General features: G+C 52.5%; 2 protein-coding genes across 2 annotated transcripts; one reads left to right on the top strand and one right to left on the bottom strand.

Moving 5' to 3' along the window:
• Positions 1-322: 322 nt before the first annotated feature.
• On the bottom strand, positions 323-4,116 carry LOC125149710 (P2X purinoceptor 6-like). The gene is made up of 9 exons (XM_047828893.1): positions 4,046-4,116; positions 3,882-3,962; positions 3,651-3,792; positions 3,447-3,556; positions 1,989-2,082; positions 1,834-1,899; positions 1,567-1,644; positions 1,404-1,478; positions 323-1,161 (listed from the first exon to the last, which is right to left on the bottom strand). Coding segments are annotated over exons 1-9 (654 nt in total). The 5' UTR covers positions 4,048-4,116; the 3' UTR covers positions 323-1,155.
• A 7,481-nt stretch (positions 4,117-11,597) lies between these two features.
• On the top strand, positions 11,598-27,005 carry LOC125149212 (leucine-rich repeat-containing protein 74B-like). The gene is given in 10 exon segments (XM_047828030.1): positions 11,598-11,778; positions 13,188-13,330; positions 13,765-13,897; positions 14,825-15,031; positions 20,231-20,340; positions 21,331-21,446; positions 22,208-22,286; positions 24,096-24,191; positions 26,346-26,443; positions 26,445-27,005. Coding segments are annotated over 10 exon segments (1,218 nt in total). The 3' UTR covers positions 26,500-27,005.
• Positions 27,006-27,571: the final 566 nt, after the last annotated feature.

The following is a 27,571-nucleotide window of genomic DNA, read 5'->3' on the forward strand; positions in this document are numbered from 1 at the left end:
AGCCATGTTCTCTCACCCTGGCTCTTCTGAACCTGCCTCCCCATGGACGTTGCTCTGGGGACTGAGAAGCAGCAGAGACCCTGACGCCTTTCTGGGGCTCCAGGTGCCTCCCAGATGCTAGTTCAGCCTGAGCGCCAGCCCTGGTCTTCCCCAGCTGGCCTTTGTTGCTCCACCGCCAAACTGCCAGCACACCCCTGGTCACCAGGGACCCATGAGAAAGAAGCCCCTTGCCTCCCTGGGGTGGGTACTCCCAAATCCTTGCCTCTGCCCTGGGAGCAGGAAGGAGTTTGGCTCCTACAGCCCTTGTTCCTCCCCTACTGATATGGGGCTGTGGGGGGTGGGGGATTTCTCCAGCAGGCAGGACTCAGACCCTGAAAGATACCAGGCCAGCCCGCTGGGGGTCTTTGTGTCCTTTGGGACGTGCAGATGCCCTGACAGGTTCTTAGATATAACCTTGGGTAGCAGATGGACAGCTTCCCTAACCCCATGGCTCCAGTGAGCAGGTTCCAGGGCTGGGGGGTTAATGAGGAGGCATATAGAAGATCCCAAAGGATCCAGTGACCACTAACTCAACCTCTTCACCTTCTCCTCCCCATCCCAACCCTCCACACCCCAAGGGCTACTACCAAGAAGGAGCTGATGCTCATACGCTGGGCAGGTGTGAGACCAAAGGGTGCCTGTGCCCTGGCCTGGGGTGCCAGGGGGTTGGATTATCTTCCTACACACCCCTCATTCCATGGATGAGGCCCAGAGTTGGGTAGGAACCCACCTCAGGCAACCCAACATGGGAGCAGCTGACCCCTCTTGTCAGGCTTCTTTCTACCTTGCTTTAGACTCCAGTTGCACAGACCCCAGCGGGGCACAGCTGAGAGGGAGGGGTTCTACCTAAGATGGGGTGTAGGTAGGGGGAGGAGGGCTGGAGTCTGCCATTGCCAGTGGGAGGGTCAGTGCTGACAGCTGGTGAGTAGGCCACCTCTGAAAACACTGGTGATGGAGGCTGGGAGAGAGTTCTTTAGACCTAGACACAGCGGGAGCCCCACTGGACCATTGCCCTGTCATGTGGGTATCCCAGGGGCTCCCCTTCTCTGTGGCTCCTGTTCTGCTGCAGGTCTCTATACGAAACTGGCTTCTCTGGCTCCCCCAGGCAGCATCCTGCTAGAGCTGGAGTCAGGGGAGAGACAGTCTGTCTGGGAGTAGGAGGGTGGAATTCTCCCCTCCCCCATACCTGCTCCTGCTGGGGCTTTGCCCAGGAGGTCCCCAAGGTGGGCCCCCACCCCCACCCCACAACCAGCAGGGAACAGCTGCAGGCCTCAGGAACAGGCCAGTGAGTGGGAGACCGGAGCCTTGGCACGGTCACTCTGGTGTCGGTGTCTGGCTCCCAGACTGGGTCCCCTCTAAGACACCTGGGCAGCCATGCACGGGGGTGCAGAAGCTGGTTCTGTCTGCTCGGGGTTGGTGGTCACCTTCGGAGCCTTTGCCTGCAAATGAGAACATCATATCAGGGCTCTGACCAACATCCTCCAAAGTGTAACAGAACCCAAGGATCTGGACGGGTCCGTGGCTCACCTCCTCATACTTGGTCCTCCAGTAGAAATGGGCTTCTTCGTCCACATACAACAGCAGCAGATCACAGAAGAAGGTGATCTGGGAAAGGCAGGGCAGACCTGTGCCCTGGCCCTCAACTTGCCCTTCTACCACCTCCCCGGCCCTCACCACAAGACAACGTTATGCACGGGAGAGGAGTGGGGGGCGGGGGGTGGGGCTCAGGTATGCACTTGGGCAGGCCTGGGCACGCAGTTGCAACCAAAGGGAGCCCACGTTAGTCAGACTCACCACACCCAGCCAAGCTGCTCCGGTGCCCAGAGTGATGGTCGTGGGGATGAGGCCGAACTTCCCTGCCTGAGACCGACCTGGGCTGAGCCTCTAGAGCTATGACCGTCTCCCCCTCCTACTCCTACCACCCATTGCCTTCACCCAACACCTCCTACCTGCCCAGTGACAAGGATGTCGAAGCGGATCCCGTAGAGCTTGAGCAGACTCCGAGCCTCCACACCTGAGGCTTTCCACCAGTGAGTGGCTGTCCTGAGGGTAGGAAAGTCTGGTGGCTTGCTCTGCTGCCACTCCTGGGCTGGGCTGGTCCTCCCAGGCCTCCTTCTTACCCATCCATTGATTCTAAAAACCCCCATCCCCAGCTGTCTCCCCCTGTGCCATTGCTGAGGACCCAGGGAAAAGGCAACCTGGGACCTGCCCCGTAGAAGCTCCCTGCCTGCTGAGGGGACAGAGGGGACAGCAGGATCCCTACATAGACACTATTACTGGGGGAGGGGGCAGGTAGGGAGGCAAGATCTGGGCTGTGTGAGTCCAAAGGGCGAGGGGGAACTCACTACCCCTAGAAACTGGGTGGGAAAGGCTTTCTACAAGGGATACTTTGAGGCTGGTCTTCCAGGGGTCAGGAAGGAGTGTTCTAGACAGAGAAAGTAGGACAGGTAAGAGCACAGAGGTGCAGGAAGCAGAATGTGGGTAGGGAGCCAGCCCCTCATCATTGCAAAGGGCCGGGGAGGTCAAGGAAGCCAGGCCAGGAAAAGCCCAGTGAGCAATGTCAAGGGACATGGTCTCTAGGCCTGGGGGCTGTGTGCACGTATGTGTGACAATGACCAGGTGACAGGAAGTGACAAGGATTCCCGGCAGGTTGAGGGAGATCTGTTTAGGAGACTCCAAGACATGACAATAAATGCAACACAAGATCCCTGAAAGCATCCTGGATCAGAAAATAAAAAGATAAAGGACTATTATTGGCATGGTTGGAGAAATTCAGAGTAAATATTCGATTTACTCTGCCAATGTTAAATTTATTGAGTGTGACTGTGGTACCGTGGTCACGTGGGTAAGGTCCTCATTCCCAGGACAGTGTTGAGAGGAAGAGTGTCAGATGTCTGCCACTTACTCTAAAATGCTTCCCTTTGAAATCTATCTAACTATATCCAGCTCGTTCTAGAGAGGGAGAGAGAAAGCAAATGTGGCAAAATGATAAAAAATAAAACCAAAACCAAAAAAACCCTAGTGAACCCAGATAGAGGGTATATGGCTTTGCATTTTTATGTAGGTTTTTGAAATTTTTGAGATAAGACCTAAGGGAAAAGTAAAAAAGAACCCCCCCCCCCAGCCGAGGAGGGAGGTGCTAGAGGCAGGGTGGGATGGGAGAGGGGCTGGGGGGGGGGGCGGTTGAGGAGTCCCAGGGAACAGAAGGGGGATGGGATCAGGAGGGAAGCTGGACAGAGCCTGTGCTGGGGGACCAGAGCTTAGGACACCCCTCCTGCCCCTGGGGCCCTCCTCACACACACAATGGAATCTCCAGAGAGCTGGGCCAGGGTGTGGCCAGTCCTGGTTGCCACAGGACAGTGGGGGGACCTGGCTAAGGAACAGCAGGAGGGCAGTAGGGGCCGCACCTGAAGTTGTAGCTCCTCTCCTGCAGCTGGAAGGAGTAGTGGGGCCGACAGTCGGAGCCCCCAGCATCCAGGTCACAATCCCAGTGGACTCGGACGCCCACAGCACCTCCCTGCACACAGCACATTGCTCGCTGCTTCACCAGCACGCAGGCCCCGGGACCCTCTCCCTGAGCCTTCCTGGAACTCTTTCCCCCATGGACCCACCAGCAATGCCAGGTCCTCAAAGACCCCTCCAGCTGCGGCCACGAGATCCCCAATGCGGAACACAGGGCAGTAAGGGCTGTAGCGTGAGTCGTAGCGACAGCGCTTGAAATAAGTGGCGTCCCAGGTGTCTAAGGCATTGGACCTGGGGGTGGGGGTGGGGGATGGGACAGACGGTCAGGTAAGACAGGACACAAGGAGGGTCTGGGGCCAGCAGGACACACCCACACTTACTTGGAGAAGTTGAACTTGCTGAAGGTGACAGTGTTCTTGATGAACAAGGTGAAGTTCTCTGCCTGGACCAGTAGGGGCTTCCTGCTGGTAAAGAAGTGAAGGGCAGACTCCTGGGTTCTGGGGCCTTGTCCTGGAGGTGGGTGGGGGTGGGTGGAGAGACTTACATGGGCACAGTGCCGCTCTCCACGGGGCACCAGCCCTGGATCTCACAGGTCCTGTGGGTCCCGTTGAATTCCACACATTGGCCCGTTTTTATGCCTTGGGAATACAAAACAAACACCAGGCCCTCAAATCTCCACAGGGCCGGGGGATGAGACAGGGCAGGGGGCCACTGACAGAAAGGAGAGATGCAGAGGCACCACCAGGCCTGCTCTCAAGAACCACCCAGGGTCCCAGCCCGGGCCCTGGAGCCCCCACCCAGGGGAGCCCATGGAAGACAGGGCCCACAGTTACCGACCGTGGCTGTGTGTCCCCGTCTCCCCTTCCGGACAGTCCTCATCAGCCCAGCAGTTAGCCAGCGGGATGGAAGGGTGCTGAGGTGGGGAAAGCAAAGTTGCCAAGGGCTCGGGGACTGTTTCCCCTCTGTGACCCAGTCTTGCAGTCTGCAGGGACACAGCCCTCCCTGCCTTAGCTGCATAGAGGTCCCTGAGTTTGGGGGCACATGGCAAAGCTGGAGGGTAAAAATAAAAGGAGGTGGTTGGAGGAGGAAGGTGGCAAGCACCCCCACCCCCCACCCCCCGCCAGATAGGGGTGCAGGTGCTGCATTCCAAGGCAGAGCAAGCCTCCTTCCTTCCTGATAGCTCTCTCCTGGCCGGAGGCCCAGATCCTCTGGTCCACCTCAGACAACAGAACAGGGAAGGTGAAGGGACTCTGGGAAGGGCTAGTTCATGCCAGAGTGGAGGGGTGGGGCACGGTGAACAAAGGGCAGGGACCTAGTTGGAGGGGGCTGGGTAGGGAAGTGGCAGGACCACACACACTTGCTGAGGGACCATAGGCTAGTCCCTCCCCTACTTATTCTTGGGCAAAGCGTTCTGGCGATCAGTCAGAAGGGGGGACTAGCAAACTTTCTGGGGGTCCTACACCCCCCAAAGAGGAAGGCACACTCTCAGACACAGTTCTGCCCCAGGCTGACAGTGAGCACCATTGTCCAGGTTACCTGGCTCAGGAGCAGAAGGAGGAGCGGTGTGCCAGGGTGGCAAGAAGGGCTTGGGGACTCCAAGCCAAACGAGACAGTGGGACTGTGTGGGGTTGGGACCGTGATACGTGGGCAGAGGACAGAGTGGGGCCTCCTGTGTCCTGAGTCCGCCCCTCCCCTCCACCCTGGCTGGGCCACCGTCTCCTCCAATCGAACCTCATGATAACCACCACGGGGCCGCCCTCTGCATCATCTGCCTCATTCATTCAGCAGAGACCATCCCTAGTTCTGCCATGCTCCTGTGATCAAGTTTAGCTCTTTCACAGAGTTCACCGGGCCCCTGAGGTCTTGGGCTACCTCCTTGCCACCCGAATCCAAATCTAGGCTCCAACCCCACTCAGCAGCAGGTGACCCTGGAGGTGCCTCATCTCACATAGCTTGGGGCCTTTGCTCATACAGCTCCCTCTGCCTGGACCGTCTCAAGATCCCACTTGAGCCTTGAGTTCTGTGGGAAACCCTTCCTGAGGCCCTGAGCTGGCAGACATGCCTCCCTGGGTCTGCAGCTGCAGCCTCTGCCCCCATCACGGGACCTGCCACCTTGGCTGGGCCGCCTGTGCAGGAGCTCCTTGAGATAAAAGGGGGTGGAGTCTTGCAAGCCCAGCATCAGGCCTGGCCCCCAAGAGGCTCAGCAGTTGTTTGCTAAAGGCTGTGAGTCTCCAAGGAGCACAGCCAATATGTCGGGAAGGACCGGATGACCAGGACCGCCGAGAAGAGCTGGCGGGATCGCTGGTGAGTCTCCAGAAGCCATGTTGTCAGATCTGATTACTTCCCAGCTCCAGTAGTTTCATAGGAAGACCTAGAAGCTGGGACATGAGGCAAATCACATGGATCCAGAAAACACAGAATGATGCCTTCAGGAAATTTTCAGGACAGCCTACAGCCTGAACATTAATCAGATGTCCTTTGAGCATTTAGAAAATGAAGGACATCGTGTATGTTTGCCGTGTGTAAGCACATCCTTTGTGCACATGCTTCACATCCTTTGTGGACAGAGCCAACCTAGGACATGTGATGCCTCCAGCAACTGTGGTGGCACCAACAATCAGGACACAGGGGACAGGTGACCACACAGTTACTCCCCAGCCCTGCAAGCAATTAAATGTTAGATGTGATTTTAAAAATTTTTGTTTAAGTTTATTTACTTTGAGAGAGCGAGCAATCAGCGGAGGGGCAGAGAGAGGGGGACAGAGAGAATCACAAGCAGGCTCCTCACTGTCAGCATGGAGCCCAGTGCAGGACTCAAACTTACAAACTGTGAGATCATGATGTGGGCCGAAACCAAGAGTCGTCGATGCTTAACCCACTGAGCCACCCAGGTGTCCCGTGTTAGAGGTGATTTTAAAAAGCTGTTACCATGGAAGTAGGCTTCCAAGGCTATGTCCTGAGTCCCAACTGCTCAAACAAAAATCCACAATTGGAGAACCATACACTTAAAAACGGGTAAGATGCGGGGCACCTGGGTGGCTCAGTCAGTTAAGTGTCCGACTCTTGGTTTCAGCTCAGGTCATGGTCTCGAGGTTTGAATTCAAGCCCTACGTTGGGCTCTGAGCTGACAGCATGGAGCCTGTTTGGGATTCTCTCTCTCTCTCTCTCTCTCTCTCTCTCTCTCTCTCTCCCTCTCTCTCTCCCTCTCTCTCTGCCCCTCCCCTGCTTGCTCTCTCTCTCTCTCTCTCAAAAGTAAACAAAAAAAATTCTTTAATGGGTAAGATGGTAAATTTTATGTTACATGTATTTTATCACACACACACACAGATTTGAGGGAAAAAAAACCCATAACTGGAGAGAAGAGCACTGTGCACTGTGACAGACGCTGGATCCATGGGTCACCCTTAGGCAAGGGACAATGGGGAGATTTTAGGTGGAAAACCTGCAATTCTGGATGAGAAATAGACAAGAATAGGATGAGCGACTCTGGTGTGACCACAGTTGTAAAAACTGCCCGGGACACCTGAGTGGCTCAGTCGGTTAAGTGTCTGAGTGGGGCTCAGGTCATGAACTCGCGGTCCGTGAGTTCAAGCCCCGCATCGGGCTCTGTGCTGACAGCTCAGAGCCTGGAGCCTGCTTCAGATTCTGTGTCTCCTTCTCTCTCTGCCCCTCCCCCACTCGCACTCTGTCTTTCTCTCTCAAAAATAAATAAAACGTTAAAAAAAATTTTTTTTAATGCCCAGAGATCATAAGTGACCCTGAGGTCAGCATAAGCTGGTGTTTTCGTGCTTGCCCACAAAAATGGAAGCTGACTTGGGACACATTAATAGAGTCTGTGCATACAAGAGAGGAAGGGCTCTATTAGAGCTCACCTGAGTCTTATACCCAGTTCTGACAAACTGGAAGGTGCCCAGAGGTGGGATCAGGAAGGGAAGGGGCCTGGATATCTCACAGGGGGTTACAGTGGAAGACTCCAGAAGACTGCTTGGAGGACCAGAGACTGGGCGGCCTTGAACATGTGACTCTACCTTACTGAGATTCTCATCTTAAATGGGATCATAGTAATTCCTTTTTAAAAATTTTTTGTAAATGTTTATTTATTTTTGAGAGAGAGAGAGAGAGACACACACATACACACGCAGAGTGTGAACGGGGGAGAGGCAGAGAGGGAGACACAGGATCTGAAGCAGGCTCCAGGGTCTGAGCTGTCAGCACAGAGCCTGACGTGGGGCTCGAACTCACAAACTGTGAGATCATAACCTGAGCCGAAGTAGGACGCTTAACGGACTGAGCCATCCAGGTGCTCCTGGATCATTAGTGATTCCTACCAGGCAAGGTATTTGTGAAGACTAAATGGAATGATTCACTAAAAGGTTTTCGCTCAGTGCCTGGGATACAGTAGCATATATATACTAAGCCCTCAGTTACCTGGGAAGGCGAGCGGAGGACATGGCTGGTGACCCAGGTCTGGCAGAGGAACTAGGGACCCGCTGGGAAGCTCCTGAGCAACCTTACCTCTGGACATCTGTCCTGAACTTGTTCTGGCGTCACAAGAAAATTGGTCACCAAGAAGAACACATTCTCTCCCTAGAAAGCAAGTGTCAGAGTCAGTCTCTGCTTCCCTCTCCAAAAGAGAGAGGCCAGAAGCTGGCAGCTTGGCTTGTGGGGAAAGGGGTCCTGGCCCCATCAAGTCATCAACTCTGCCCCAGGAGAGCGCCTCCAGTGAGGCAAGTTGAAATAGAGAAGAGAGGCCAGCTGGGTTTCTGGCCTTTTCTAAGCCCACAGCTGCCTCTTTGAGACAAGTGTATCTTCCATGTTTGTATTCATTCCTTCAACCAGAACTTTCCAATTGCCTCCTGCTTCCAGGCACTGAAGATCCAGAGCTGAGTTGGACCAGGAGCCTGCCCAGGCTAGTCGGGAGGCGGGCCCCTCGTTGCACACATGGTCAGGGGCCAGTGGAGCAGGCGGTGAACTCTGCCTGGGCAAACGGTGGCTAAGGACAGGCAGGGTGGCTGGCATCCAAGCGCCGTGTGTGTGAGTTCTGAAAGTTTGGGGCAATGCACACCCAGGAAAGAGAGAAGGCAGCAGGTGTGACAGCGGTCAGGATCTGGAGGGACTCGGTGGCCACCACTATGGAAAGGAAGTCTCCCCGGGGTGGAAACAAGGGTTGTCAAGCTCTGATTGATAACATATAGGACAGCTCAGGCTGGCTGCTGGGTAGAGTGCATCCGGGGACCCACTACCCACTAGAAGGTCACGGCCTCATACAGGTACGACACAGGCAGCAGTGAAAACTACTAGGAGATGGGATGGTCAGAGGGAGGGACAGGTCCAGCTTTGGCCCTCATTGGATGAAGAGAGGCCACACTGCGGGAGGGAGATGATTTTTCTATGGACGTGGTGGGTGTGCACCCAGGAGGCAGCTGTGCTAGAGGCAGGTGGTCACTGGGGTTACAGTTTTGGCACTGGCAGGATAAAGGTAGAAGAGGCTGTGGGCAATCTGGGTAAAGGGAGGAGCCAGAAATGCCTCGTGGGAGGGCCAGAGGAGGAGTGTCCCAGGTCAGGGAGGGGAGCATTCAGGAAGCTCAAGGCCCTGGTTCCCCAAGCTTCTCCTGCCCCACCCTCAAGCTCAAGCCTTGAGTTCCTAAACTTTCCACTCTTGTAAGTACAGCCTCTGTAAAGGCTGTTCCTCTGGCCTGGCTTCCTGGTCTGTCCCCTTGTCCTCCTAGACACTCCTTACGCATCCCAGAAAGCCCTATCCAGGCACCACTCCTCTGTAAGGCTCTTCCCAAGCCCGGCCCTATGACGGTGCCAGCACCCTGCTCTGGCATCACATGCCTCTCTCACACACATTCTCTGCAAGGGTGGTATCAGAGGTGTCACTGCCTAGCAGCAGAACCACGGCACCTACCTGTGGTGGCTTCACGAAGTCTGCCACATCCCACAGTCGGTTACCCAGCTCCTCGATCTGGGTCACAGAAACCCCTTTGAGTTTGGTGATGACGGAAATCTGGGGGTCCAGGTCTCGCTCCTGGTAGCCTTTTTTGGCGAGGAGAGCCCACCTTAGGAAGAATTGATGGGCAGTGTGGCACGTCCCTGGCCCATGGCAAGCAAGTGGGACCCACCCTCTCAGCCTCTCTCCTCATACACCCTGCGGGCTCCCAACCCAGGATTCAGGGCCCCCAGCTCCCCTCCAGCCTCATTTTCCATCCCAAACACCCTGCACAGATCAGAAGCTCCAACCATGATCAGAGAGCCAGTCTTTCATGGCACCCATGGGCTTGGAGATGCCCATCACCCCCTCCTTCACCAGCCAACACCCTCCTCCTGTCCTGGCTAGGCCCAACTCCTCCTTGAAGACTCCCCCGACCCAGCTAAAATTGGTGGTCTCTATCGGGGACCTTAGTGCTGCAGCTCTCCCAAACATCAGGAGCTACTTCCTACCCCACCAGGGGCCTCCTGGGTATGGGTGGGGGCCCATCTTGCTCTGTGTGCAGAGCTCAATATGGGCCTGGCAACAAGGCACAGGAGAGGAGGCAGGTGGACACACAGGAAGGAGTACACAAGCATACAGCTTGCTCTTGTATCCACTGACCTCCAGACAGACAAAGATCCTCCCTTCTGCCTACTTGCTCCCCTGTTCCCACCTGCTCCCCTCTGCTACCACCAGCTCAGCCCCTGAAGAGTCAAACCCTCAACCCTCAGCCCAGGACTAAGAGTCATTATCCCTCCAGCCAGTGTGGCCCAGGAGCCATTCTCTTACCCCACCACGTAGGCCATGACCCCGAGCTGCAGCAACCTCTGCAGGGCGCCCACCCGCCAGTTCCTGGTTATCACATACTTCTCCGTTTTGTAATCCAGAAGCCCCCAGCCCGCCAGGGCCCCCGGGGAGCCCATGCTTCCAGCTCCTGCTGTCTGCTGGGGCACATGAGTCAGCACAGCAGCTGCAGCCACAGCTGAATAGGAGGTAAAGCAGGCGTCCAAGCCGGCGGGCCAGCAGCTATTAAAGGGACACTTCCACTGGGGACAGGTTCCAGCCTCCACCCCTCAGCCCTGGGTTTAGTGCCAACCACCAGCTGCCCAGGGCCTGCCACCCTCTCCCTCTGCAGGGGCCCAGGGCCAGGCAGAGAGGAGCAGCCCCTGCAACCTGCCCTCTGGCCTCACTTCCTTGGGGGAGGGAAGGAGGAGGAAATGACAAGTGTCATAGGTACTGTGAGAGGGCAGCATGAGGACTGCAGGAGCCCAGAGGAGGGGTCAAGAAAAACCTCAGGAAAGGGGCGCCTGGGTGGCTTAGTCGGTTAAGCGTCGGGCTTGGGCTCAGGTCATGATCTTGCGGTTTGTGAGTTCAAGCCCCGCGTCGGGCTCTGTGCTGACAGCTCAGAGCCTGGAACCTGCTTCAGATTCTGTGTCTCCCTCTTTCTCTGCCCCTCCCCTGCTCACGCTGTCTCTCTCTGTCTCTCCAAAATAAGTAAACGTCAAAACAATTAATAAAAGAAAAAAAGAAAGGAAGAAAAACTTCAGGAAAAAGTGATCTCTGAAGTGACGCTTGCAGATTCTGAAGTTCAACAAGGAAACTTGGAGAGGAATGTTCCTGGTGGAGGAAATAGCATATGAGACGCCAGAGCATGAGAGAGAACTGGCAGCCATACGGTGAGAGCGTGACTCTGGCTCCAGAGAGGAGGGTGATGGGGCTTTTGCAAGGCTCCCCAGGCTTTCTCGTGCCGTGCGCCCGCAGAGCGCAGGGACTAAGGCACAGACTCTGGAGTCAGCCACGTTCCCCAGCCCGTGGAAGGCGGGGAAGGGGGACCGATGCTGAAACCGTGGAGCACGCTCTCATCCGCTCAGCTTGTCAGCAGGCTAAAGGTCTACCCAGGCCAGCGACGGTTTCTATAGCAACCCACAACACCTGGGTTGCCCAGACGACGGCTGTCGGGAGGGGAGCGTTCCTATTGGCTGCAGCGGACGCCTGTTCGCTGCACGGCATATCCAATTGGTCGGCGCAGACGGAGGGTCCGCCCACATCCCCGGGGAAGGGCTCGAGTTGCTGTGCGGTGCAGTCTCCGCCTCATTGCTGCCACTGAGAAATGGGCGTAACTATGAGGGGTCCCTACAAAAGGCCTGGGGAGAATGAAGGCGAGGAGGAGGAGGAGGAGGAGGAGGAGGAGGAGGAGGAGGAGGCGGCGGCGGCGGCGGCGGCGGCCGCTGGGCATCTTGCAGGAGCTCCGGAGGCCGAACAGCGTTCGGAAGTTGATTCAGACTCCGACCAGGAGACGGAAGGTGCTCCCGGGCAGGGATGGGGGCAGGCCTTTCTCCTCAACTGGGAGCTTATCCCGCAGGGTTGCAGAGGGCAGGCTGGGGCCAAGTAGGCAGGGGACCCCTGTCCAGCAGGGAGCGCACCCCTCCGTGGGACACCTTCAGGACAGCCTGTGGTCTCTCCAGTCCTGTGCCCTCCCCACAATGCTCCTGGCGGCATCAGGAGTTCCATCTTTAGAAGACGCCTCCAGGGGCGCTTGGGTGGCGAAGTCAGTAAAGTGTCCCACTCTTGATTTCCGCTCAGGTCCTGATCTCATGGTTTCATGAGTTTGAGCTTGAGGCCCGCATCACGCGCTGTGCTGACAGTGTGGAGCCTGCTTGGGATTCTCTCTCACTCTCTCCCTGTCTCTCTACCCCTCCCCCACTCACACTGTCTCTGTCTCTCTCAAAATAAATAAATAAACTTCAGAAAGAAAGAAAGAAAGAAAGAAAGAAAGAAAGAAAGAAAAAAAGAAATCTCAAAAGAAATAAATAAGCTTAAGAAAGAAAGGAAAGGAGAAAAAAAAAAAAGAAAGAAAACACCTCCAGGGGCACCTGGCTGGCTCAGTAGGTGGAGTGGGGGACTCTTGATCTTAGGGTTGTGAGTTCGAGTCCCATCTTGGGTGTAGAAACTACTTAAAAATAAAATCTTAAAAAAAAAAAAAGAGGGGTGTCTGACTGGCTCAGTTGGTTATTAAGCTTCGGACTCTTGATTTCGGCTCAGGTCATGACCTCACAGTTTGTGGGATTGAGCCCCAAGTCAGGCTCTGAGCTGACAGGGTAGAGCCTGCTTGGGATTCTCTCTTTCCCTCTCTCTTTGCCTCTCTGCTGCTCTCTCGCTCTCTCGCTCTCTTAAAAGTAAATAAATGAACTTTAACAGAAAGAAAGAAAGAAAGAAAGAAAGAAAGAAAGAAAGAAAGAAAGAAAAGAAAGAGAGAGAAAAGAAGAAAACACCCCCAAAGTGATGTTAAAATGCAAAAACTCCACCAAACAGTGTAAGAGGGGGTGTCCTACCCAGAAATGGGATCAGGGCTGGGTTTTCCCAACCCCCAGGAACAACTAAGCTAATGAATGTATAAAACAGAATTGTTTCAGTTTCTTCCCCCATAAAATATTCACAAAACATACGTGTTCTGCAACCCAGTGGAAAACACATAGCATGCACTTTGGCATCAGACAGGCAGGGTCCTGATCCTGGCTCTACTCAGATTAGCTATTACTTTCTGCGTGACTTTAGGGAAAGGATTTGCTTTCTCTGAGCCTCAGTCTCTACTAGCAGAGGAAGAAATGCTTCTAGAGGGAAACACGGACTGGATGGTGACAGAGGGTGGGGGGGAGGAGGCTACTGTGTGTAGAGAGGGATCTACATTCATCATCTCCCTGTCTCCTATCAGGCATCCATGGGCCTGGAGTACTGGTCAAGGACACCCTCTACCTGAGGTCTTGCCAGGCCCATAGAGTTGTGCCCGCCTCCTGCTTTCTGCGCCAAGGGAGCACCCCAGAGCTGAACCTGCGGCACCGTGGCCTGGGGCCCCAGGTAACCTTGGGGAAACCCCAGGGCCAGGCTTGGAGTAAAAGGACCTCAGAGGCAGCAGCCATGGAGTGGCCCCTTCTTGAACCCATACTGCACACTCCCCAACTTTGCTATGTGCCAGGCATGTCCCATCCCCTGTATCTGGGTGACAGGTAGGATCGAGGCTATGACAGAATTCAGTGTAAGGGTTGAGGGGCCTGCAGGGGACCTCTAACCTGCTGGGGGTGGGGCAGTCAGGGAAGGCTCCTGGAAGTGAGATCTGGGTGAAGCCTAAAAGAGAAGCAGGTGTCTCCTGGGCATGTGGGAAAGAGAGAGCCTTCCAGTTGGAGGGCACCAGGTGGGCTGAGCCCTGGAAACAAGCCAGGGTAGTGGCTAGCTGTGTCTGAGGCCTTCGCCCCTAGGAAAGACCAGGCCCCTCAGGCCCCTCTTTGTCCAAGGGTGCCCGGGCTCTGGCTTTCGCACTGAACTCCAATCCCTGTGTCAAGCGGCTGGACCTTCGAGACAATGGGCTCTGTGGGGCCGGTGCAGAGGCCCTGGCAGGTGCCCTAAGCAAAAGCAGCAGCATTTGTGGTAAGTGCTGAGTTTGGGGCTGGTGGGCACATTTGAGTCCTCCCTTTCCTGAGGGGTGTGGGCTCCCCCCATAGCTGGGCCTTCTCACTTGGGGCCTGTTGGTGTTGCTGGTGCAGGGGTCTTAACACAGGGTGGGGCTGATGGGGGTGGAGTTAGAATCTCTGTGGTGCCCCCAATGCTGGATGCTACTCCTCTCCTGATTGCCTACTCCCCACTCCCCTCCTTGGCTGGCCAGCACCTCCCCCTCCATATGGTGGCCTCCCATTGCCTAAATGCAGGGTGAAAGGGTCCTCCAACAGAGAGCCAAGGGGTGGACAGTGTGAGAGGGTGGAGGGCTGGGTGGGAATGAAGTGGGGCTGGATGCAAACACCACCTCTACCACCGATGAGCCACCTTCTACCAGGGATGACCCTGGGCAAGCCATTCACCCTTGCTGAGCCTTACTTTTCAATCTGTGAAATGGCCCCAACAATACTACTTAGCCCTTGGAGTTGTACTGAGTATTAAATGAAACTGCGTATGTGACATGCTCCAAGCATGGCCACCTGGGCCGTCATTGCCAGTTCCCAGAAATGCATCAGTGAAGACTTCTGTGGATGTATTATATCGCTGCCAGGCATGAATCATCAACAGGGTGACTGGATCTCCATCGCAGGCATCCTGCACAGCACCATGAAGTAGGCGGTTTTAACCCCTTGACAAAGAAGCTTGTGGATGCGTGGGGTGGGTGTAGGCATCAGAGAAGCTGCCTGGGGGCCTGGGGAGATGCAGCTGGTGAGTGGCAGAGTCACCATGCGACCCAGGATGGTCCAGCTGCAAAGCCCCTTCTGCTGCCTCAGGTCTGGAGGTTTGGGGGATAGAGGAAGGCGGAAGAGGGTGGTGCCGGGCTTTGCATCCCACTGATTGAGAAGTGGTGCTGACCCCTAGATGTGGACCTGTCGGAGAACCAGCTGGGAGCAGTGGGAGCCCAGGCTGTCTGTGCTGCCCTCATGGTGAACCCAACCATGCAGAAGATACAGCTGGCAGGAAATGGCCTAGACGAGCAGGCAGCCCCGTACCTTGCTGAACTCCTGCTGGCCCACACAGGCCTGAAAGCCCTGGACTTGAGCTATAACCAGCTGAATGACCAAGCAGGTAACATCTGACCAGGGTCACCATGGGGGCACTTGAGCCCATCTTCCTGGGGCAGGGGTGGGTGAAGGTTGGCAGGACCATTCTGAACATTCATACTCTGGCTCCCATTTCCCATGTTCCACTTTAGCCTACCCCTCTCCCTGTCCTTCCACGCAGAACCGTTAATCCATTCCACGGAAGTCATGGCCTGCTGCTGCATGTGCTGGGTGCTAATTTAGCCACTAGGGACCCAGTTGTGAACAAAACAAAGGCCCTGGCCTCAAGGAACACACGTTAACTAGATAATTCTCTACAATTATTGGTGCCACAAGATAAACAAAAGGAATGATTTCAGAGAAGAATGCTATAGAGAGGTGGTTGGGGAGGGCTCTGTGAGATGACATTTAAGCTGAAATGCGCAGGGTGGGAAGGAATCAGCAATAGCAAGACCAGAGAGAGAGAGCATTTAAAGCAGAGGAACAGTAAACATGCAGGCATATTTCCCAGACTGATAGACACTGGTGTGACTGGGCTAGTGAGCCAGGAGAGAGGGCCCAAGCTGTGAGTTGAAGAGGCAGTGGAGAGCTTCAGGCTTACAAATCTTGGCAAAAGACATGAAGATTTTATTTCAAGTACCGTCTTCACGGTACATCCACTTTGATGGGATTTCTTGATCTCACCACTTTCTCTCATGTCCCGGGGCCTTTGCACAGGCTATCAGCTTTGCCAGGAGCATGCACTTCTACCTGTCTGTCCTCAAGCACTCCAGTCAGTTACAGGAATCACTCAGGACCCTGGGTTAGGAATACAAATTCCTGGGCCCTGGCCCTGCTGAACCAGAATCTTGGTGGGGGGATGCCCATGCATCTACACTTTAATGGGTACCCCAGGAGATTTATCTGATCAAGAAAGTTTGGGAATCACTTTTCTGTCTCAAGCTGCTTAGGGTAGGAATGGTACCAGCCTTGGCCTTTGAGAATCAGCCTTAGAATTTAACTGCCAGAGAGCCATTTACCTTCTAAGAAAATTATCTTTTTCTGAGAGAGAGAGAGAGAGAGAGAGAGAGAGAGAGAACACAAGGGGGGGTGTGTGGGGGGAGAGAGACAGAGAGACAGAGAGACAGAGAGAGAGACAGAGAGGAGACACAGGATCTGAAGCAGGCTCCAGGCTCTGAGCTGTCAGCACAGAGCCCAATATGGGGCTCGAATCCACAAACTGTTAGATCATGACCTGAGCTGAAGTCAGTCGCTTTAGCTGACGAAGCCACCCAGGTGCCTCCCTTCTAAGAGAATTATCATGAGAAGTCTGTGAAATTAAAAGAGAAGTTCAGGGCTGCTTGGGTGGATCAGTCAGTTGAGTGTCTGACTTCACCTCAGGTCATGATCTCGTGGTTTGTGAGTTCAAGCCTTGCATTGGACTCTCTGCTGTCAGCACAGAGCCCACTTCAGATCTTCTGTCTCCCTCTCTCTCTGCCTCTCCCCTACTCTCTCTCTCTCTCTCTCTCTCTCTCTCTCTCAAAAATGAATAAATAAACTTGAAAACAGGGAGAGAAGTTTATTTCAGACTTCCAAAAAACTAAGTATAGATGTCTCCCAGATCTTCACAGTGAAAAGGTAGGCACCAGAGAGACAGCCAGGATAGTAGGGGCCGGAAGCTAAAGCTCTGTGAAGCCTGCACAAATACGGAGTACGGAGGTCTTCATCTTGCAAAAGGACAAACTCAGCAGGACCATTTTGTTTCCCTAAATGGGGATCTGTGGGGATCTCAACTGCCTTGAGGGGTGAAGAGCTTAGGTCTCAATCTCCCGATCTGACCCATGGCGAAGGTAGCCCCTGCCTCATAGTTGGCTACAGAGGTCATGAAGACCAAGTATGGGAATTTCAAGAGGCCAATCATGCAAGTTGGAGAATCTCCTCACCCTCTAGTTGTTCAGAAAGAAGGGTTTCCCTACAAAGTGCGGACCACCACTCTCTCTTCTCAGCCCTAGAAGCGTCTGTATCTGAGAACCCGCCGTGTCAGACCCAGTGCAAGTGTGGAATCCAGAGTCGTAGCTCAGGAAGGCATCACTGGGAGTCAGTCCTAGCAGCCTTGCAGGGAGCTCTCCAAGGTGCCAAAGCATTTTGCTCCAGTGGGTCCTGCTGGAGTAGGCTGGCTTGCTTTCTTTTTCTTTCTTTCTTTTTCTTTCTTTCTTTTTCTTTCTTTCTTTTTCTTTCTTTCTTTTTCTTTCTTTCTTCTTCTTTCTTTCTTTCTTTCTTTCTTTCTTTCTTTCTTTCTTTCTCTGTCTCTCTCTATTTCTTTCTTTCTTTTAAACATTTTTAACATTTTTATTTATTTTTGAGAGACAGACAGAGCGCAAGCAGGGGAGGGGCAGAGAGAGAGGGAGACACAGAAGCAGGCTCCAGGCTCTGCAAGGTCAGCACAGAACCCGATGTAGGGCTTGAGCCCACCAACTGTGAGATCATGACGTGAGCCGAAGTTGGATGCTTACTGGACTGAGCTACCCAGGTGCCCCTCTTTCTTTCTGTCTTTCTTTCTGCCTTTCTTTCTTTCTTTCTTTTTTCTTTCTTTCTTTCTTTCTTTCTTTCTTTCTTTCTCCTTCTTTCTTCCTGTCTCTGTCTTTCTTGTCTTTCTTTTCTTTTCTTTTCTTTTCTGTCTCTCCTCTCTCTTTCTTTCTTTTTTCGAGATTTTATTTTTGGGGCTCATGGTTGGTTCAGTAGGTTGTGCTTCTGACTCTTGATTTTGGCACAGGTCATGATCTCACGGTTTGTGGGATTGACCCTGAGTTGGGCTCTGAGCTGAGAGTGTGGAGCCTGCTTCAAATTCTCTCTTTCCCTCTCTCTCTGCCCCTCCCCTGCTCACTCTCTCCCTCTCTCAAAATAAATAAATAAACTTAAAAATATTTCATGTTTAAGTAACTTCTACACCTAAGGTGGGGCTTGAACTCACAACCCCTAGATTAAGAGTTACATGCTCTACTGACTGAGCCAGCCAGGCACCCCCCAAGCAGGCTAGTTCTGCTTAATTAGTGCATCTGTTTTTCTTCCGTGCATTTCTTCAAACTAGCCTCACTAAACCTGCAAGAGGAGGAGCTGAGACCATGGAGAGGAGTCAAATTCAGATCTTTGAGGGACTCCTAGGCTGATGGGAAAGACTGGCCAGGCAAAGAGAGGTCATTAGATCAGAGCCTGGAAGGATAGAAGCATAGTGGACTTGGGCCTGAGGCAGCCTAGCCCAGCTGGGTAAGCAAGGCTTCCTGATGTCATGAACCCAGGTTAGAAGGACGAGGAGCTGTTATCTAGGTGAAGAAGGGGGTCAACAGTTCTACACAGGGGGACAGCCCAGAGGCATGGGAGCAGGTCAGACTGGCTGAATGCTGACAGAGTGGAGAGCATGATGGGTGGCTGGGGCTTCTCTGCATTTTATAAGCTAAAAATCTCTCGGGGTTTCTTACCCTGCACTGCTCCCTCTTTCCTTTCTCCACCACAAGTGTCTCCTTTGCACACAGCTGCACCAGCCTCATCACCTTTTGCCTATAGACTATGGCACAAGCCTTCCAACTGGTGTCCTGGGTTCTAACCCTGCCCCTGCCTACCCCAGTCCATACCCTACACCTGCCACTAAGGAGCCCGGCCTTGTCATTTCTTAAAGCCCTCCCTGCCTACTAATCGGTTTGTGCCCAAAAGTCTTGGTCCAGCATTGATGGCCTCTCAGTATCTTTCCAGTGTCCATCACTGCTACCTCATTTCACTGGCTTCCCCCCACCCACCAGGCCTGTGGGAATTTCCTCAGGTGCTCTATGCTCCCACATGCCTCTACACATTTGCTCTTTCCCATGTCTGTTCTCCACTGTTCATGCACACACACCTGGTGAGTCCCTCAGTCTTCAAGATTATCTCCTTTTTCCTCACTTTCCGGACCCTCCTCAAAAGGGAGTAAGTCCCCACACTGTTCCCACACATCCCCATTTGTAGTTGTATTTGTAGTTGTACTACTATTTGTTGTAGTCCCACACATCCCATTAAGTTGTATTTACATTTGAACAATGTGGGTTTGACTGTGTGGGTCCACTTATACACAATTTTTTTTAATAAATACAGTCTAGTATTTTAAGTGTATTTCCCCTTATGATTTTCCTTCTTTTTTTAAGTTTTATTTATTTATTTTGAGAGAGAGAGAGAGCAAGCACGTGCATAAGTGGGGGAGGGGCAGAGAGTGGGGAGAGAGAGAATCCCAAGCAGGCTCCATACTGTCAGCACAGAGCCTGACACTGGGCTTGATCTCACAAACCATGAGATCATGACCTGAGCCAAAAGCAAGAGTTGGATGTTCGACCTACTGAGCCACCCAGGTGCCCCACATAATTTTCTTAATATTTTCTTCAGGTGGGGCGCCTGGGTGGCTCAGTCGGTTGAGCATCTGACTTTGGCACGTGATCTCACCGTTTGCGAGTTCAAGCCCCATGTGGGGCTCGGTGCTGACCGTTCAGAGCCTGGAGCCTGCTTCACATTCTGTGTCTCCCTCTCTTTCTGCCCCTCCCCCGATCTCTCTCTGTGTCTCTCAAAAATAAATAAACGTTTAAAAATAATAATAATATTGGGGTGCCTGGGTGGCTCAGTCGGTTAAGCGTCTGACTTCAGCTCAGGTCATGATCTCTCAGTTTGTGAGTTTAAGCCCCGCGTTGGGCCCTGTGTTGCCAGCTCAGAGCCTGGAGCCTGCTTCTGATTCTGTGTCTCCCCCTCTCTCTCTCTGTCCTTCCATTGCTCACGCTCTGTCTCTCTCTCTCTCAAAAATAAATAAACATTAAACAAATTTTTAAAAATAATAATAATATTTTCTTCAGGTTACTTTATTGTAAGAATACAGCATATAATATGTATAACATACAAAATATGTGTTAATCAACACTTTACGTTCTCGATGAAGTCTTCTTTCTAAAATCCAATAGCAGTAGGCTGTTAGTAGTTGAGGTTTGGGGGGACGGTCAAAGTTATATGCAGATTTTTGGCTGCACAGGGGCTGGCACCCCTAACCCCTGTGCTATTCAAGGGTCAACTGCTTCTCCCCCATTAAATGTGAATTCTTTTAGGACAGAGCAGGCCCATATAGGGTTCAACTTGGTGACTGTTGTGCCAAGCGGAGACCCTGGCGCACAGCGGTCATCAGTATTATTTTTTGAGGGAAAGAACAGAGTGAATAAGGCCTGTCTTGGTGTTTCTGAAGGGGAGATGCTTGGACCAGCCCTGGCAGAAAATACTGGACTCACCGAGCTTAATATAAACTGGAATCACCTTCGAGGACCAGGAGCTGTAGCCTTTGCCAGGGCACTGGAGGTATGAACACCTCTGTCACCCATCTGCCCTCTGGCCTGTCCTGTGGGGACAGTCTCCCAGGTGCCACTTCCTATCTTTGCAGCTCTTCAGAAATGACCCTTGGATCCTTCAAGCAGAGCTTAAAGAATATTTTGTTTGGTGATTTTAATTGTCCCAGCCCCATTTCGTGACTCCGAAATACCGTGCTCACTCTCATGTCACTTACTCAAGGGTCTGCAGTTCAATGTTGCACACCTTCTCCATTTATTACAGACATATGGCTGGTGGGGGACATTGTGCAGTCTGGTGACACATGCCTGCTATGGGCACATGCAGATGCTTCCCTGAGATGACAGCCCTGCACCCTGCGTCCCAGCACATAGTCTTAAACATCCCACCTGCTTCCTTCGATGTTGTGGTTCATAAGCCGCAGGAATGTGTGGCTCCTAGCCCCTGCCAGGATGCCCCTGGTGCTGGCTAGCTTTGTGGGGCCCTCCTCAGGGAACAGCAGCAGCTGCCTTGCCCCCCTCCTCAGGGGCTGACCTGGGGATCCTGCCCCACAGGGTGGTGGGTCAGGCTCTGTCCTCCCAGTGCACCCACAAGCTCCTGCCCTTCTCCCCATCACAGCCCCCTCAAAGCCCTTCACCGGAGTCCCTCTGTCATTCTGCTCTGTGCCTCAGAGGACCTGCCCTTGAGCCTCGCCTCCCCCCCCCCCCGCCCCCAGCAGTCGTGGAACCAGACCACTGTGTCCCTGGGGTCTGCTGCTGAGCGGTGGGCCTCTCAGTCTCTGAGGATCATCCACACCCACAACCACCCTTGGTGCCGTGCTTCCAGTCATTTGGTTCTCCCGGTCACCGTCATCCAAGCCACAAGACTCTTACCAGGAACCTCTGACCTTCTGCTCTCAGCCCGTGCTTTTTTGCACCCTGGGCCTCCCGGGCTCTGAGGCGGTGACCCCTGGCTTTCCCCACTTCACAGGTGGTCTCCTGGCTTCACTCTTTTGCATTCTAGGCAAACATCTTCCTGAGAGTCCTGGACATCTCATACAATGGCTTTGGAGATCCTGGAGCATCTGCAGTGGGTGAGGCACTTAAGACCAACAATGTGTTGGAAGAGCTCAACATGAGGTGAGGCACACAGGGTGGCCCTGTGTCACAGTCTCCAGATCCATAGCCACCTGAGGGACCAGGGACTCCATGATCCTGTTGCTGTTTACCACCTTAGCAACTCCCAAGCCTACCACAGTTTACCCACGATGGGGCTTGAGACACAATCCAAGAGCACCCAGCTCCCTCCTTCTCACTCAAGTTTAGCACTGGGTTGTTTTTTTTTTTTTTTTTAGTTTGAAAAAAAATTATTTAAGTAATCTCTACACCCTACAAGAGTTCAAACCCATGACCCCAAGATCAAGAGTCACGGGCTCTATCGACTGAGCCAGCCGGGTGCCCCTCAAGTTCAGCACTTGTACCTTGGAGCTCATAATTCCTGATGGATAGGTGGGGGCTGCTAGGGAAAACATATATGTAAAACATCTTCACTTAAAAAGGGGAGGAGGGGTGCCTGGGTGGCTCAGTTGTTTGAGTGTCCAACTCAATTTTGGCTCAGGTCGTGATCCCAGGGTTGTGGGGGGTGGGGGGTAAGGGAGGGGAAAGTAGGGGAGGGATGCTCCAGGTGTGCTTGCTGAGTGATCTCCCTCAACACTGGGAACCAGGGTTGTTATCCAGCTTTTACATACTGACCTGCCCAGGGTCCCTGGGGCATCAGTGGAGGCTGGAACATGAAGCCCAAGCAGGTGGATGCACCAGCAACACCAGCTTGGACCCTGGGACCATCTGGCTCTACACAGCTGCTCGGAAGGTAGCAAAATGCATATGTCTTTCTGTTGCAGCAACAACCGCATCTCTGCAGTGGGAGCCCTGAGCCTGGGCCTGGGCCTCCGGGTCAACCAGACACTGAGGATTCTTGTTGTGAGTGCTAGCCCGATGGGGCAGGCCCCAACATAGACCTGCCTGTATGTGCCCACACAGATCCCTCCCCTGCCTCATCTCCCCACTCCAGTAGCAGCAGGGCACGAAATTTCTAGAGCCCAGATGAGAGAGGGGACCTCCTGGCTTCCTCCTATGACCACTTCTTTCCCTTGCCATTCCCTCACCCACCTCTGACCTGACCCCGGCACTTCTTCCGACTCCTCCCTCGTCCATCCTTCTCCCCCCAACCCCCAGCAGTGTCACCTCCACCTCCCGACTGTCCTTGCTCCTTCTCAGCTCACTGGGTCAGCCCAGGTGTACCGTTGGCTATGCTCAGACCTACTTGAGGCCTTGTGTGACAGATGGGGTTTCCCTTTCTTCAGCATTGCCAGTCAGGTAGGAAAAGGGAGGGTGCAATGGAAGGTGAAGCCCAAGTGGGCCACTGTGCTCAGAGGACAGGTCCTGGGGGGCATCCAGCCCTGCCTGGCTCTCAGCTCCATCAACTGGCAGAAGAGCCCCCTGTGGGCATCTGGGTGGCTCAGTCAGTTAAGCATCAGACTTCGGCTCAGGTCATGATCTCATGGTTCATGAGTTCAAGCCCCGCATCAGTCTCTACTGTCAGTGCAGAGCCCACTTTAGATCTTCTGTCTCCTCTCTCTGTGCCTCCCCTGCTCATGTGCTCTCTCTCTCTCTCTCTCTCTCTCTCTCTCTCTCTCTAATAAACATTAAAAAAAAGAAGAAGAAGAAGAAGAAGAAGAAGAAGAAGAAGAAAAAGAAGAGCCCCCTGAAGCACTCCCATCCACGCTCCCCCCTGCAGCCCAGACCTCTCTTAAGCTCTGGATCCCCATTTACAGCCACCTGCTGGACCATCCCCTAGATGTCCCATGGGCGTAAAGCACAACCCCAAGGCATCCTCTCTCTCTAAGGGCTGCCTCTTGGTGGTGGGGGAGGGGGGGCTCCTCACTGAGTCAGAAGTAGGCGCCCAGTGCTCACTCCTCCCTCTCTTTTCCTTGCCTTCCAACCTTCATCTTACTTCCTGCAGGGTGCTGGGGCTGCCTGCTCTTCCTTCTCACTTCCCCTCAAGTTCCATTGACCTGTGAATTTCCCATCTCTCGTCCTTCCTTCTCACCTGCCAGTTGATCTTTCTAAAGCAGAAACATGCTCCCGTCCCCTCCTTGCTTTAAACCTGTCAACGGCTCCCCTCTGGATAAATCCAAGGTTAGTAGTATGGCATTCACCGCACATTGGGCTCTGGGCTCTGCCACAGCCCCTCTGCCTTCCACCGCTGAAGCTCATTCGCTCACCCCAAGCTGCTCTGAATTTTCTGCACATGATGCAATTTCTCCCCTTTGTTTTGCTCCTCCTGCTCTTGCTGAAATACCCAGCTCTGCCCACCTCACCCGTAAAGCTCAGTGCGGGTGCGTAAACTTCACTCCCCAGAAGAGTTGATGTACACTCTCACTGCACTTATCACACTGCATTTTCATGATGTTTCCTTTTCCTCTCCTCCCCGTGATGAGTGAATTCCTTAAAGGCAGAGCTGTGCCTTGTGTGTCCGTATCTTTGACACCTGGCACAGATTTGGGCATATGGTGGGCGCTCAGCCAGTGCATACTCCCTTCCCCTCTTCCCCAGCCTCACCGCCTCACCCAGGGTGTTTTGTCAGTGGAGACAAATTCTGAGCTGAGACAGTGGGGCTGTCCTGAGGCACTTGTCATCAGAGATGAAGAATCCTTCCCTCCCTTTTGACTTGCTCCACCTCCAGCTTCCCTGGGCTCAGTTTTTCTCAATTGTGTGTGTGTTTCTCAGATGTCCAGGAATCCCATGCGAGGCGAAGGCTGCTTTGGAGTTCTAAAGTCTGTCCGGGATAATCCAGGGTCTGCCCTAGAACTGCTGGATTTCTCTGTAAGAGCTTTTCATAAATCTCATCTGTGATCCTTCCAACAGCCCCACGAGTTCTCATTTAGAGGAAGAAAGTAGGGATTAGAGAAACCGCATGTCCTGCTCAGATACTCAGTGTGGCTAAGTCTGAGTTCCACCCCAGGCCTGAATGGAGGGTCACAGTGCCACTGTGGCTTTATTTCCACTCCTGACTGGGGGATACCGTTGCGGTCTCATCTCTGACTCATGCCTGGGTTCTTCATTGGCTGAGAGAGAATTGCCTCAGAGGACACTTAGCTCACTGTTCACTGATGTTTGGATTTGAAGGTTCAGTACTTACCCACCTCACCCCCTGGCCTGTTCTGCTTGCAGGTGGATATTGGTGCTGGAAGTTTCACTCGTTGGCTTTGAGGGAGATTAAGACTCCTTTTCATTCAGTTGTGGTTTTTTTTTTATTTTTAGGGGAGAGAGGCAAAGGGAGAGAGAGAAGAGAGAGAGAGAGAGAGAGAGAGAGAGAGAGAGAGAGAATATCTTAGGCAGGCTCCATGCTAAGCATGGAGCCTGATGCAGGGCTCAATCCCACGACCCTGAGATCATGACCTGAGCTGAAATCAAGAGTCAAATGCTCAACCATCTGAGCCACCGAGGCATCTCAATGGTGCCTTTTTAATATAGAAAATTCAGGGCACCTGGGCGGCTCAGTTGGTTAAGTGTCTGACTCTTGCTTTTGGCTCAGGTCATGATCTCATGGTTCATGAGATCAAGCCCCATGTTGGTCTCTGCATTGAAAGGAGGGAGCCTGCTTAGGATTCTCTCTCTGTCCCTCTGTGTCCCCCTCCCCTGCTCACTCTCTCTCTCTCTCTCAAAATAAATAAACTTAAAAATATATAGAGAAAATTATATAAGCAGTAAAACATTAAGGAGAGAATCCCCAAACACAAGTTATTAAACTGAAGTCTAGTCACAAATCACTGCTTATTCTAACCCTCATTTATTTAAAACCAGATTTGTGTCAAAGTCTTTCCAGAGACGTTTTTACAGTTCCAATCCTTCAGGCTTGGGACAACTGATGCTTCCTTCTTCTTATTGCTTATTGCTTCCTTCTGCCTGCCCAGTTTCTACAGCTCCAAAGCCAGAGAGTAGCATGCCTTGACCATCTTCCGCTTGCTCTGAGAATTCCTGTCAGCACTGGATTCCATCGTTAAAAAAAAAAAAAAAAGGAATTATATATGAAACTTCTGCAAAAATACATGCTTACTCAATATAATGTATGGTTATTAACAGAAGCTTTTAGCATAACAGAAACACCACAGACTTTGGAATCAGGCCTGGGACCAAATCCTGAGTCCATCAACATGGGATCTTCTGAATTGGAGAGCAACACCTGTCTAGATGCAATGTTCCATTTTCCTATTCCTTGACTGTTATTAGTCTAATCTCCCTAGCCTAGATCTTCTCAGTTTTAAGGGAAATACTTCGGGGCACCTGAGTGGCTCAGCTGGTTGAGCGTCTGACTTCGGCTCAGGTCATAATCTCACGGTTTGTGAGTTCCAGCCCGGCGTCGGGCTCTGGGCTGACAGCTCAGAGCCTGGAGCCTGCTTCGGATTCCGTGTCTCCTTCTCTCTCTGCCCATCCCCTGCTTGTGCTCTATCTCTCTGTCTCTCAAAAATAAATAACTGTAAGGGACATACTTCTAAATCCTTACAGTTCTTGTAAAACCATTCCCAGGGCTCAGCCTGGTCTTTCTGTGAAATGAGGCTAAAATCTCCCACCCAGAGTCATTGTGAAGATGGGATGAGATAGCAGACCCCACAGAAAAGGCCTATGTAGAGAAAGACACTATTGGTGCTAGTATCTTTCCCCTCACTCCCCGTGCCTTTTCATTTGTTATTGAGGAATAACGTTTATGCTGAAAAGTGCACATGGAAAGGGGTGTGAATTTCCACAGACAGCACAGACCTATGCAACCAACCTGCAGGTCAAGAAATCACAGACTCCAAGGAGTTCCCCGGAGCCCCTTCCCTTCCCTATTTTCATAGTTCGGGGACTAATGACATTGTCATCCATAGGAGAGAAGCTGCCCTAAGGATTTTCTCCAAAACCTTGTGTGTACCAGCAAAAACCAGCAAAGTTCTCAGAAGGTGGTAATGTATTGCCTTGTAATGGGTTTCTCCTCAGGATATCCAAGTGGACAGAGAGTTTGATGACCTCGCTATCTCAGTGAAGGTAATTCTTCCAGCACTTTATATCAAGACTGCTGCCCACAGAGTGGAGTACAAAAGACTTGCCTCCAGTCTACACCCCGTCCCTACTGGCGTCTGTCCCTAAGTGACTGTGGTATGTGGCTTCCTCTCACATTGGCCACTTCAACTTCCATGTGGAGAGTTCTTGGCCTCATGATGCTTTATTACCACTTGAGTCTGCAGTGAGTCCCCATGTCAGCTGGGTGGTAAGTCCTGTGGAGCCTGTCTTCATGATGACTCAGACACTTGTACCCTCCTCTCCATCCCATGGCCTCTGTTAATGCAGAGCATTAATGCAGCCTTCCTTTGCTCACGCTAATTTCCGTAACATGAACTTGTGCTGTGTGCTACATGTTGAGCTGGGTATGGGGTCAAAGATCTCCAAAGTTCCTGCCTTGGTGACTTCAAGAGACCATGAAAATATAAGGTGGTGTGTGACTGGCATTCCCAAACTCAACTTGCCAGAGCGCAAACTGACACAAGGTTTTTGGAAGGTTTTATGTACCAAGAGCCTTAAAACTGCCTATGCCCTTTGATTCAATGGTCTGACTAATCTGCTCTTCAGAAATAACCAGAGGTGCATAAAAATATTGATGTCCAGGGGTGCCTGAGTGGCTCAGTAGGTTCATGCATTCGAGCCCCGCATCGGGCTCTGTGCTAAAAGCTCAGAGCCTGGAGCCTGCTTCAGATTCTGTGTCTCCCTCCCTCTCTGCTCCTCCCTCACTCGTGCTCTCTCTCTCTCTCTCTCTTTCTCTCTCTCTCTCACAAAAATAAATAAATATTTTTAAAAGTTTCACAAAAAAATATTGATGCCCAAAAATGCTCACTGAAAGGCTGTTTATAATATGAAAATTGGAAATAATCTAGATGCCCAATAACAGGGGACTGATTAACTAAGAATTGGAACTCTGCAAATATTAAAAGCCAAGTGTTCAAAGAACATTGAACAATTTAACAGTTTATGAAAAAGCACATGGTTAATGTTAAGTGAGAAAGTCAGGATTGAAAAAAAATCACATGGTTTGTCTGGCAATTCCTTAAAAGGTTGAACCTGTAGTTTATCACAGACCCAGCAATTCGTGTCATAGAGAAATGAAAACATGTGTTCACAGCAGCTTTATTCATAATATCCACAAAGTACAAATGTCCACCAACTGATGA

This window comes from Prionailurus viverrinus, chromosome D3, assembly GCF_022837055.1.
Source record: "Prionailurus viverrinus isolate Anna chromosome D3, UM_Priviv_1.0, whole genome shotgun sequence".
In the NCBI taxonomy this organism is placed as follows: Eukaryota; Metazoa; Chordata; class Mammalia; order Carnivora; family Felidae; genus Prionailurus; species Prionailurus viverrinus.